This window comes from Caretta caretta, chromosome 9 (assembly GCF_965140235.1).
Source record: "Caretta caretta isolate rCarCar2 chromosome 9, rCarCar1.hap1, whole genome shotgun sequence".
In the NCBI taxonomy this organism is placed as follows: Eukaryota; Metazoa; Chordata; order Testudines; family Cheloniidae; genus Caretta; species Caretta caretta.
The window spans coordinates 8,775,751-8,788,205 of NC_134214.1; the positions used below are offsets into that span (position 1 = coordinate 8,775,751).

General features: G+C 52.7%; 1 protein-coding gene across 2 annotated transcripts in view; it reads right to left on the bottom strand.

Moving 5' to 3' along the window:
• Positions 1–3,725, bottom strand: part of EPHB3 (EPH receptor B3) — a 44,427-nt gene extending 40,702 nt beyond the window's left edge. For both annotated transcript variants that reach the window (XM_048865455.2, XM_048865454.2), the window contains exon 1: positions 3,641–3,725. In XM_048865455.2, coding sequence (XP_048721412.1) covers positions 3,641–3,713 — 73 coding nt within the window. In that variant the 5' untranslated portion in view covers positions 3,714–3,725. The remainder of the gene's footprint in view (positions 1–3,640) is intronic.
• Between the last annotated feature and the right edge of the window lie 8,730 nt (positions 3,726–12,455).

Genomic DNA, 12,455 nt, shown 5'->3' on the forward strand with positions numbered 1-12,455 from the left:
AGGGGTGACACCCCCCCACCCAAGTGACCACGAACTACAGCAGTTACTGTGGAATACAACCCAGCAAGCCAGCTGGGAGCTCCACATTCCCAGCACAGAACCTGACAAGTGGGGTGGCAGAATCCCGGGCCACTAGCAGCCGTGGTTACAGAGTATGTGCCTACAGATTTATCGCCACGGCGGATTTATGATTAGCACTGAAATATCTGAAAAGCCATACACACCAGATTTACAGTAACGACTCGAATGCTCCAGCCCAGGTCAGGAAACAGCTTTGCGAGCGGCTAAAAAAGCCAAACACAGCAAAAGTGCAGGAGCACAATCCCCGGCCACAGGGTCAGTGATCTCAGCTCCCAGAGCCGGGAAAGACTGGAGTCACCGAAACCCTCTCCTGGCCCAGCCAGCCAGCTCAATTTATATGAAGTCCAGTTAGAAAAGAAGCTGAAACAGGCTGCGGGCTGGAAGCGCCCTCTAATCCCAGACACAGCTCAGCGCCTGGCATCACCCAGCCTTGCTCCACATACAGATAGCCTGCTAACCCAGCACTGAAGCATGGCTGTTCAGGGAGGCCTGGCAAACAGCTGGAAGGTGACCTCTTGAGGAGGAGCATTCGGCCCTCTGACCTTCCACACACAGGAAGCTGAGAAAACCTTAAGTGAAAGCTGTTTATTTTCCTTGTCCTGCTCTTCATCCCAGTTCACGGGGGTTAAACTGCCGAGCCCACTAAGCTCCTCCTGAGGAAAGGTGACCTAACCTCTCCCAACCCGCTGCATCTCCAGAAGCTGTGTAGATTCTGACCATTGCCTCCACAACCTACTGAATGCTGCAAGACCCACTGTCACAACATTAGGGCTGGAAATTCAGGCACACAGGACAGCCCATCCAGAAACGCTACAGAAAGACAATGGAACAGCCTTGGAGCAGAGAACTGAACCAGGAGCAGGCAACGTGACAAGAACCTGAAGCCGAGATGCTGGCCTGTAACACACAATCAATACCCTATCACACACACAGAGTTGTAATCCTCTGCGTTTGTGCTGGGCCCCAGAATTGGCTTGGTTCTTAATTCCCAAAGGATTTATAGGAAACTAATTGTTATTAGAAGCAGTATAAGGGCAGCACCCAGACACCCCAATCAACATCAGAGCTCGGCTGTGCATCGGAAACCAGTCCCTGCCCAGAAGAACTTAATTCTGCAGTATCTATTTAATACGTAAGGTCCACAGCCACCATTTCCAGGCTAATCTTTAGGGGTCCACAGCTGGCTCAAGGCTCATCCCAAAAGAGCAGTGTGCATGCAGAGTAGTCACTGCTTCCCAGACTGCTACCGCCCGAGGAGGGGATCACAGTCTCTAGAAGCTCAAAGACTGAGCAGGCCCAGAGATCCTAGTTTGGACCTCACAGGGAACGACTCAGGGTGACTGTTGCCCCGCATTTGAAGTTTTTTTGAGAGGAAGGGGAAAAAAAAAATAAGAAGATATTTGTAACAACCCCCCTGCATCTTTTCCAATGCCTAAAGACCAAGAGAAATGTCGATTTTTCTACACTCCAGCAGAGGCAGTCCCCAGTCCTCTCAGCCCCTCCAAAAACAAGCTGTGACCCAAACTTTGCAGCATGGGGCTATGCATGGGAAATAGAAAGCAAAATGACTCCAAACAAGCACTGAGGCTCTCTTTGATTTTTGTTGTCCCAGCACAGCCATGCAAAACAGAATAAAAACGTTTTCAGTGAACAGCTGACTTGTTTAACAACAAGGCAGAAAATTCCCTTAATCTGTTATGGGGTTTTGTTTGTTTATTTTTGAAGTGGTCAGCAACCCCTTCCTTCCCACCCACCCACCCCTTTTTATCCTCTGGCAAGCAAGAGTGTTTAGTTACAGAACCCAGGGGGAGAATGAGCAATCTATAACGATCCCAGAAGGGATCAGAGACTTTTGTCACGAGACCAAAATTAGCTTTTGCAAGACGTTTAGGGCAAAAATGAAATGTCTATCATCTGCAACTAGCCTCCGTTCCAAACTGTCCACCCACAAGACACACAAATCCCAGTGTCTCCCCGCCGTGATCTTTATCTAGTTGGACTATAAAGCTGCTTTCCTCTTGCAAATATGAAGGATCACCCGGCTGCCCAGAAGATTGTGATATCACCCTGTTAGTGGAAGAAAATTAATTGCCTTTTTATCTTCAACTGAACTAGAAGAGAGTTTCTTTTCCAGATCAAGAGGGGGAGGAAGAAGTCTGCCCACAGCACGTCTACTCTTGGAAGGGTACACACTAATACACTTACCAGCTACTTCCCTTTGGGGCAAGCACGGTTAGGAAAAGGCTCCATATGGAGGGCTTTCCTTCATGTTTGGGGTTAAATCGTTCAGTGCTTTGTGACCACCATTTGGTCTCAGCCTGGGAGCCAGGATGCAGCAGTCCAACACCCAGGTACTTCTCTGGTGGCCTTCATCAGTTTCTGCAGCATCCAACCTTTCACTTAAAAAGATTCAATTTCTAGCCTTTTTGATTGTGGAGAAAAACCCCTGACTATGAACGGAGTAACCACTGAAGCACTTTTCCTTGTGTTTGCAAACAGACAGCCTGAACAGTCCACAGAAAGAGCAGCTGTCCCCACTCAACTCAGCAAGACGTTAACTCTGAAGCCTAATGCTAGGGAATCCAATGCCAACATTCTGAAACATTCCACCACCGATCTGGCTACTTGAAGAATCCAGGTAGAGTCCAAGGTTGTGAGTACACTCCCTCTCCCACACCCCACTCCGCCCCCTGGAATAAATCCTGACTTTCAGACAGAATAGATCATTTAAAAAAAAAACAAACAAAAAATAGAGGGGAATCCCCCCCCCCAAGAGTTTCTGACAAACAGCTTCCACGTGTGCCCTTGCAAATCTCCATCTCAGCACCCCATGGATGCTCTTCGGTTCATACCACGGACACCAAGCCCTCTGGAACCCCCTTCCCACAATCCGCATCTCCCCTGGGCCCAGTGACGCCCCACCACTTCAAGGGCAGATGCTCCTTATATCCACGGGGACGCCTCCGCCGCCCCAGCCCGCCCCACGCAGACCGGCTGCGTCGCCCTGCAGGCGACCGGCCCCACGGCGCAGAAACTGGCCGATGGGCACGGGGGGGCTGGATCGTCTCCCTCTGCAAGGGTCTGGGCAGCCTATGGCGGGGGGGGGGACCCAAACCCACGCCCCCTAGCCGTGCCCTGACCCCCACAGCCCAGGGGTGCCGGTGCCCGTGGGCCCGGAGCCGTCCGGAGCAGCAACTCTGCATTCCCCGGTCCCTCCCAGTCTCCGCACCCGTGCCAGCACCTCCAACGCCGGGCACCGCGCGGGGGGCTGCCCGCCCGCCCGCCGAGAGCGGGTCACCCCCCGGCCAGGGGGCCAAGGTCCCGGGTACCCCAGCCAGTGCCCGGGAGGGGGACCCCACCCACCCCGGCCAGTGCCCGGACACGCCTGGAGGGTCCCGGCCCCAGCGGGGGAACGGGGACTCGGCGGCCGGGGCGTCCCGCGCCCCAGAGAGATCGGGGCAGCCCGCCCGCCCCGGGGGCTCCCCGCACCCCAGCCCAGCCCGGGCCGGGGATCAGCGCCGCCCCGGGCCGGTCCGGCTGGCGCCCCGGCGGGTCTCACCTTCCAGGGCGCGGCGGCCGCCGGGCAGGAGCAGCAGCAGCAGCACCGGCAGCAGCGGCGGCGGCGCGGCCATGGCGGGGGGCGCGGGGCCCCGGCGGGCGGCGCGGCAGTGCCCGGACTCGGGGCGGCCCGGACGGGCGGGTCGCGGAGCTCCGGTGCCGGCTGCGGGGGGGGGCGGCTCCGGTGCCGGCTCCGGGGGTGGGGGCGGGGGCGGGGGGGGCCCGGGCTCCGCGAGGCGAATCGGCTCCGGCGCGGCTGCGGCTGCCCTGGGGGTCTCGCGGCTCCGCTCGCCGCCGCTCACGCTCCAGCTCTGGGGTCTCCGGCTCCGCCGCCGCGGCTCAGCCACGGGGGGCGGGGCCCCGCCGCCAGTCACCCTCTCGACACGCCCCTGGCAACCAAACGCCGCGCTCAGCGGGAGCGCCGCGCGGGGGACACGCCCCTAACAACGCCAAGCGCGCAGCCCATTGGGCGTCGGGGGGGGTTCTAAACCCCGCCCCTAGCCACGAGGCGGAGCTTAACCGAGGGGCGGAGCGTCAGGGAAAGATGAATTAGATGGGGAGGGGACTCGGTGCCGACTCGCAGCAGGCCCCGCCCCTGAACCCGCCCATTGAGCCGCTCGAGGCAGAGCGAGGAGAGCGCCCCACCTAGCGGCCACAAATGGAACTGGCCTCTTAAAGGGCCTGCACCCCCTCCCCACCCGTGGGGGGCCACGAGAATGGCTTAAAATCAAGGATTCGTCGTGGGCTTAGCCCCGTGGGAACCCGCCATTCCCCACGTGCTGGAGCACGACAGCCCCCCCCATCCCAGGCTCCTGCCACAGGCTCCTCCTTGCCCCCCAGCCCCTTGCCAGGTGCCTCCTACAGCCCCTGATCCCCCCCTACCTCCCAGGCTGTAACCCACAACCACCTCCTCCTCTGCCCCCGCTTGCTCCCCCAGTTCTCTTACTTCACGGCAGCTGGCCCCTCACATTCTCTTGCTTTGCCATCTGGTGTTCCCCTGCCCCTTGTCTCCTCCTATCCCCCACATCCCTCTGCATCCCGTCAGACTCCCTCCTGCCCCCCACATCCCCATTCCCTCTCAGTCTACCATCTGCTCTCCACATTCCCCTGCACCCTCCTCCCCTTAGTCTCCCTCCCAGCCCCCACATTCTTCTGCCCCTTCACAGTCTCCTCGCCTAGTTCCCAGGTGGTCCCATCTTTCCTGAAGGCAGCCTGGCTTCAGTCCCACTGGAAACAAAGGCTGATGCGTGTCCAGCGGCTGCCCCACACCATGAATCCCTTAGTCCCAAGACTCCAGGTTCCTTTAAGATCAAAGGGCTGCGGGGTCTACAGGGCCCACACTCACCAACTCCTCCCTGCTCACCCCACCCCTGAGGCTGGCATGCAACCGGAGCGCCTCTGCCCACCTCCCTACTACTCTGCTGTTGCCCTCACCTCACCCCCCTTCTTGCCAGGCTGGGCCTTGCGGCTGGCCCAGTCCTGGAGAGCTGCAGCAGTGTAGGGCAAGAGAGCTCAAAGTCAGGGCTAGGGCTGAGAGTATGTCTCCTCTGTCCCTCGGCTGCTGAAGGATGCCTGCTGAAGGACACGTAGCTAATATGTAAAGGGAGTGACCCTGAGCCTCCCAACCCCCGGAGTGAGTCAGCTCCCCACTTTCATGGAGCGCTCAGCGGCATTAGGCCTGGTGTGACCCCAGGGAGAAATGTCCAGACTTTGTAGCATTTTACAGGGCAGCTCCTTTGATCTGCTCTGCTCCCTTGGCACAAAGTGGGAAGAGACGGGCTGTGCCCGTCTAGCTAGGGATTCTTCTGGCATAGGAGAGTTCCCAGATGGCATGCAGCTGGCATAACTGGATCCTGTGTCACCCTCCCTGCAGCCCCTCTTGCAGGGTGAGTGGAGGGAGCACAAGTCACTCTGGTTATCCCTAGCTAGTGGTCCTTAGGGGCCATCACCAGCTGGCATAAGATAGAGCACCCTCCAGGTTTCTCTAAAGTGCACTGGGACCAGGGGAGGGGCAAAGAATCAGAGAGCTGTAACCAGCCCCTTGGTACCTCCTGTCCCCCTTGTTCACTGGCTGTAATCGTCCATGGTCAAAGTAATTAATTGTGAACCCTCCAGTCCCAACGCAAGTGGGTTTGATCAGTGTCCCTCTCCAGGAGAAGGGAAAGCTGAGACTGAGGGGGGGGGGACGTGACTTGCCCAAGGCCAGACAGGGAGTCAGCGTCAGAGCCAAGAACAGAACTCAGCAATGCCTCTAGTCAGGCTGCCTCCAGCACGTTATCCCCCTATCAGGAGAACAATATCCTTCTGCTCTCCTCCGCCACCCCTACCCCAGCTGCAGCCCAGACTGTGAGTTCTCCAAGGCAGGGATCGCCTGTGCCATGACTTTGCATGGTGCACAGTGGGGCCCGATCCAGGTGCTCTGGGTGTGGTAATAAACAGCTGGTTGGACTTCCGGTCCTTTACAGGCTGCTGTGGCAGTGATCCACCTGCTCCCTGGATGGGAACTGCATCCCGCGTACCCCTCCTCTTCCTCCCCTCATCTGCCGAGGGAAGTTGGGGCTCATCTCGCTTCTGTTTGTGCCCGACTGGTTCAACTCAGCCTCTCCACTCTGTTAGGAGGCCAGAGGATTGCCCAGCTCGCTGGCCAGGAAGGGCAGGGGGGTGAATTTACTCAGTGCTTCCCAGAAATAGAGCCCCAACCCCAGTGGGGCAGCAGTGAACGGCTGGGCAAGCCTCTCCTCTGCAGCTCCTCACCCACCAGGGCTGCCCTAGGCTGCTTTAGAAGGCAGGGGCTACAAAGCTTCGGGCCTATGTCATGCTGGACACACCACAGATCATCACCAGCATCAGTGGGAGGTTAGCCCAAAGCAGAATGTAGCCCCCGGGCAGTAACTGCACCTCCAGCCAGTGCCAGGCTGCTGCAGTCAAGGGCACTTGGTTGCAGTGGCAATTGCATATGCAAATTAAGCCCCCCTGTTACTGGAAAATCTGGCCCCGGTCATCCTTAGGCTTAAGAGTCAACATCCACTTTTTGGTATAGGGGGACGCAATTCCCATGTCTCCGTGTGTCTCACACAGGGCTACAAGAAGGCACGGATGGAAGGCTCTTCGCAACCATTTGGGTTGGAAACATCCTTGGAAGAACTAGAAAGCTCCCATTCTACACAGCCAGGATCTGCCTCTGCCACCCCACTGGGCAGGTGACTGACAGCTGGGCTGCAAAGAGTCTAGGACCCAGACAGAAAACAGGTATACAGCGCAGCATTCCCCAGCTGCCACTTTCCCTGCAGGGGCTTGGGTCTTATTGCCTTTCACATCCCTGGAGTGAGGGCCTTGGACTGGGCCACTGTCTAAGCTCTTCAGGCGAGGACTGCGTCCTGCTGCGTGTGTGGACAGCATCAAGTAGAGCAGAGGGTGCTGATCGATGCCCAAATCCCTCTCTGTTCTCTACAGGGCATGTTGTCCCCCAGGTTGCAATGGCTCGGTTGCATTTTACAGTCTTATTACCGTGGCGCCAGCAGTGAGGCCGGAAGCGAAGGTTAAGAAGTATAGTGGGTCGAGCAAAGGGAAACAGGAAGAGCTTTGAGAAAAGATATTCATGAATCAATGCGCCAATTGGCCTGGCTGTTATTCCTGGGGTCGCTCCATTGGTCACCCATGGGGATTTGGACATGAACTGAGTATCTGCGTGAAATGCTCACACAGCCCCACAGGTTCTGGCATTTTAACACCCCTGATTCATACAGGGAGGTCTGGTATTCAGCATTCCCTGTTTATTACCCAGAGTGCTCCAGGGAGCTGAAACAATGGTGTGACTGTCCCTTTGACATGGCAGATCCCGTGTGTTGTGGCTTTCTCTTCCCTCCTCATGGAATGACAAGGAGAACAAACACAACCAACAGGCTGGAATACCCCTTAGCTACAGGACAGCACACGTTTGTCACACTTGCTATGGTGTTCTTGTTTGTTAGGTGGCTGCAGTGCATCATGGGAGATGAAGGCCAGCCGGGGAGTCTGGCGCATAGAGGAGAATGGGGGAATGAGGCACCCAAACTACAACCCCCATGAGGCACTGCACTGGCATTTCAGAATCAACATTTTTCGGTTTTCAGGCAGTCAGTTTTTCAATGAAAAATTGATTTTTTTTTACATAGAGACGTACACTTTTCACCAAAAAATGAATTTGGTCAAAACCCCAATTATCCATGGCAAAACAATTTCAATGGAAACAGTTTCTACCAGCCCGGGGCTGTGAGACCTCACTCCCTCATGGTGGCTCAGGGAGGAAGTGGCTGCCACGTTGGCCATCTATCCTGAACAACTTGACCTGGAAGAAGCAGGTCGGATGGAGGGGACTGAAAGAGGAGAGGGTAGCAGGCTGGCGGAGCTTTACGGGCAGAGGGGGCGGTGTGGAAGGAAGTGCAAAGCTGGCTGACGGAGAAGCAAACAGGGTCCTGAGGCTGGCATCGTTAAGTAATGCACTATGAGAGACGGTCCGATCCAGAGGGGGAAGATCAGTGTTATGGAGGGCCTGGGTGATGAGGACAAAAAATTGACCATGAGAGAAAAAAGGAGAGAAAAATTCTACTGCATGTGGGCGAACTTGCTAACTGTAAATACTCCACTTTTACAATACTGAGCCATGTGGCTTCCCAGGCAGCTGGAAATGCACATCTCAAAATGATGCAGAAACCCAGATTACTTTGTAATTTCAGATGTTTGAGTTACCCAAGCACAAAATTTCTGACTGGAACACATGGGAAAACTGTTTATTCACACTTAAATAACTCAAAAATGGTTGAACTGATTTTAATCAAACTTTCCAAAAGAATTCCCTGCGGAGATGAGACCAAGGCTGGAAAATTTCAACCCAAAAGGAATTTGTTCAAGAAAGTTATGAGCAACTAGAAGGATGGGGGGCTAGAATGGAAGTAGAAATTCAACGTTAACTACAGGATCGCACATGTTTGCCACACTTGCTATAATGAATCGTCAGAACCTTGAACAAGGACTGTACACCTGATTCAGGAAACACCGATCAAGGGTCCTTCGCTCGCTGGGCATAAACTCCTAGGTTACACTAGATGGCCAGGGGCTTCTGTTTTTCAGATGAAACATGCTGACCACTTGTAGTAATTAAAGATCAAGTTCAAGGAGGTTAACTCCAGTGTCCTGACCAAATTCCTGCGTCATGCATGGTCCTTCATGGAGCCAATCATTCAATGTGGAGTACAACTACCCTCTGCTCCTTTCTATTGCTGGAAATCCAGAAGAGGGCTCTTGAGGTAGCATGGTCTGACAGCTACAGCACAGTGCTGGGCATCCAGAGAACTGAGGTTTTGGTCTAGGTGCTCACACGTCTTGGAGGGTGACGTCAGGGAATAACCTCTTCCCCGCTCTGTGCTCCATCTTCCTCGTCTGTAAATGGGGCGAGGGATACAGACCCAGCTTTGAGAGCTAGGGACGAGAGGCGGTGTAGGAGAGCTTAGTGTTGTCATTAGTGGGAAAATGGCAACGAGGACAGGAGAGTATAACTGCCAGGGAACGGGCAAACCCCAGCCACTGCTAACTAGCCTGCCTGCCTCTTCAGTAACTGCATCCGCTGGTCCCTGTTCTTGGGAAACAGACCATCAGTAACAACCTGCTGGTAGGTTCCCTCCACGTAGAATAGGGAACGGGGGGAGGGGAGGGGAGAAAACCCCGGTGAGATCGGGGGGGAGGTGTTGACAGAATATTTGATCCATGAGCAGCTGCACATGGCTCCTAGCGTCAGCAGCCGTGCATTAACCCTTCTCTATTATAGGCTACATTCTGATAGAAATGAGTCGTTCCTGAGGGAGAAGGGTTAATGTGCGGTCAGTCCCAATCAGCTACTCCGGCTTGCGTGTGCCCTGGTCCCACTCAATCTGGTTTGTATGCACAGAGCCCAAACATTCCCTTATACTGTGAATAATGGCAAAAAGTGATGTAAAATCCCACATTTTTATAAATAAAAACTACCTGTTGAACCAGAGCTAGCCAGGATCCCCCTCTCTACCAATTTCTGTCTTTTATGAGATACCTGTCAACACAGAGAAGTAGGACTGCCCATAACAAATTTCAACCAGAGCCCAGTTTAAGAGACTTCCTTTGAGCCATGTATGAAGAGAAACCAAACGAAAGTGACACAGAAAATTCAAAGGACAAAAAAAAAAACCCTCACCGCTTGTGAAATTTCACATCAATCAGCACCTACCTTTAGAGCAAAGCCAGCATTTACACTCCTTTTTAAGCCCAGTTTAGAACGTAGTTCTGAAGTCACCACGAGACGCTTCCGTAACACCCAAGCGGGGTGAATTTTTTCCGACAAAATATTTATTCGCCGAAAAATGCAGCTTCAGTCAACCTGAAATGCTTTGCAGATTTGACAGGAATAGTTTCTGCCACTCACGAAACAGCCAGCATGGAGGCAACCCTTAACCCTGTGCCTGGGGCCTGAGGCGAGGTTGTAGGAGACCTGGGTGTGAATCCTCACTCTGGAACAGGGCCCCAAACAGACATTGCAATTGCCTGAAAATTCTGAAAACTTGCAGATTTGGTTCAACCCAAACTGAATTTCCCCCCGCCCCCTCCACACACACACTTTTTAGACCAGCCACCAAATCGAAAAATCAGTGATTCGCCCAGCTCTGCATAATACACATTTACACCAATGCACTGAATGGCTCGTCTACATTTCAATTGCACGTAGCAACTTTTACTGCAGCAGTACTCCTTTTCTTTTTGCGAATACAGACTAACACGGCTGTTACTCTGAAACCTGTCATTAAAGTTTTTTGTTTGGGAATTTCTTTGGTTTTTAAATTAGCTGAATTACTCTGAAGCCAGGCTTCTGCTGCATCACATGAGTAGCTTGGTGCATTATCTCCTGAGAGCTTGAGTTCCAGCCTGATATGCAAAGTTTTTCCCAGAGCAGGTATAATTGTTTTAGCAGCTACTTGGCTCCTGCCAGTTTCTTTTCCGAGGAGCCCACTGTGCTGTACCCCGAGTCGACACCTCCCTCTGCAGGAGGGAGTCCTGCTCCATCGGATTTTAGTAGGTCTGCTAGATACTTGCATATTGGATCTAGGATGTTATGTGAGCCGGTACGACATCATGCATCAACTATGGGAAAGGGACTGAGAGACTTTTTCCATGGGACCATATGAACTGGAACCATAAACTCACTGAACATTAAATCGCACCAAATGAGCGTAAATCCATCCTCATCATCATATCCACTCATTATACTCCACACCTGAACATAGGCATTATATGAACAACATATCCCCATATCTCAATGTCTGTACTTTGACCCGTTAAACTTTTACCCCCAATCAGGGAGATTGCAGATTATGTATTTCTTACGCCACCCGTTCCTAAACCGAATTTTGCACCCCTTGATAATCTGTACCTTATTCCTTGATAACCAGAAACTTCTATGCTTAAACTCTGGACCGTTTTCTTTTTACTTCAACATCATCTTAATAAAATTATTAATTCCCTCTCCATCTTCTCATCCCCCCTCCACCTGAATACTCTCTCATGACTCATCCTGCTCTGCCCCACCAGCTCCAGGATGCAGGTAAGCACTTTTCAGAGTAGCAGCCGTGTTAGTCTGTATTCGCAAAAAGAAAAGGAGTACTTGTGGCACCTTAGAGACTAACCAATTTATTTGAGCATGAGCTGGTAAGCACTTTAACACTTACAACTTCAAGTGCTAATTGCTTAGTAATTAAAACTTTAATCACTGGGCAATTAAAACTTTAAGCAACCATGTCAACAAGGATGTATCCATCCCTTTTTTCCCCAGATGCCCCATTTGCAAGAACCCCACTCCATCCAGTCCTGCGGAGAGCTCTCTATGCATATGTATGATATAGGGAGATCTTCAGGATTTCCTGTGCTGAGCAAGAGGTGGACAGAAAATGATCAGTCACTGCTGTTAAATTTTAAACCCAGACAATTTTGCATAAGTAGCATATGAAAGGGTTTTGTTTCTTTAAATCTCCTGCTTTCCAAGTTCCCAGGATTAAAATTCTCTTAATCACTTATTTTAACCACATACATTTGCAGACAAATTGCTTCGCCTAATTCAAAATCTGAAGGAGGCTGATAATGGAAGTCTGGCCGCAACCTTCACTGTGCAATCACTCCAGTGACTCCCTGATACCGTCTTTGCTCCTAGCTTTACGGTCCAAATTTGTAAGAGCGCTCAGCTCCCATCTAGGCACTGAAATAAGTGGCTTGACCCCCAGAAGAGCTCAGCATGTTGGGTGCAGTGCTCTTGTGAAAACCCAGCACAGCTGTGAGATCCACAGCGGGAGCTGTGGGGTGCTGAGCATGGCTGAAAACCAGGCTTTTACTGTGGGACCTAAATGTGATCTCAGCTCTTTAGAGGGGAAACAAAAACCTAGTGTGGATGCCAAACCTTTGAAAATCCAGACCCTCCTGTCTATTGTATCATATACACACACGCTCATGAACACACACACACACCTTCCCCATGTAACTTTATTTGCTATTTTCAGGTGACACCCGCCTCTATTCCTACCTCAAATGCTTTCGATCAGAAGTTGACAAATGTTATGTCAGTTTCCATGTCAAACAATAGATATTACCTCCTGTTTTCCCATGTCAGTTTCGAAGAGCAAAGAGCAGCCAGGCTATCAGAGGCTCGTTCACCCGCACATCTACCAATGTGATATATGCCATCATGTGCCAGCAATGCCCCTCTGCCATGTACATTGGCCAAACCGGACAGTCTCTACGCAAAAGAATAAATGGACACAAATCAG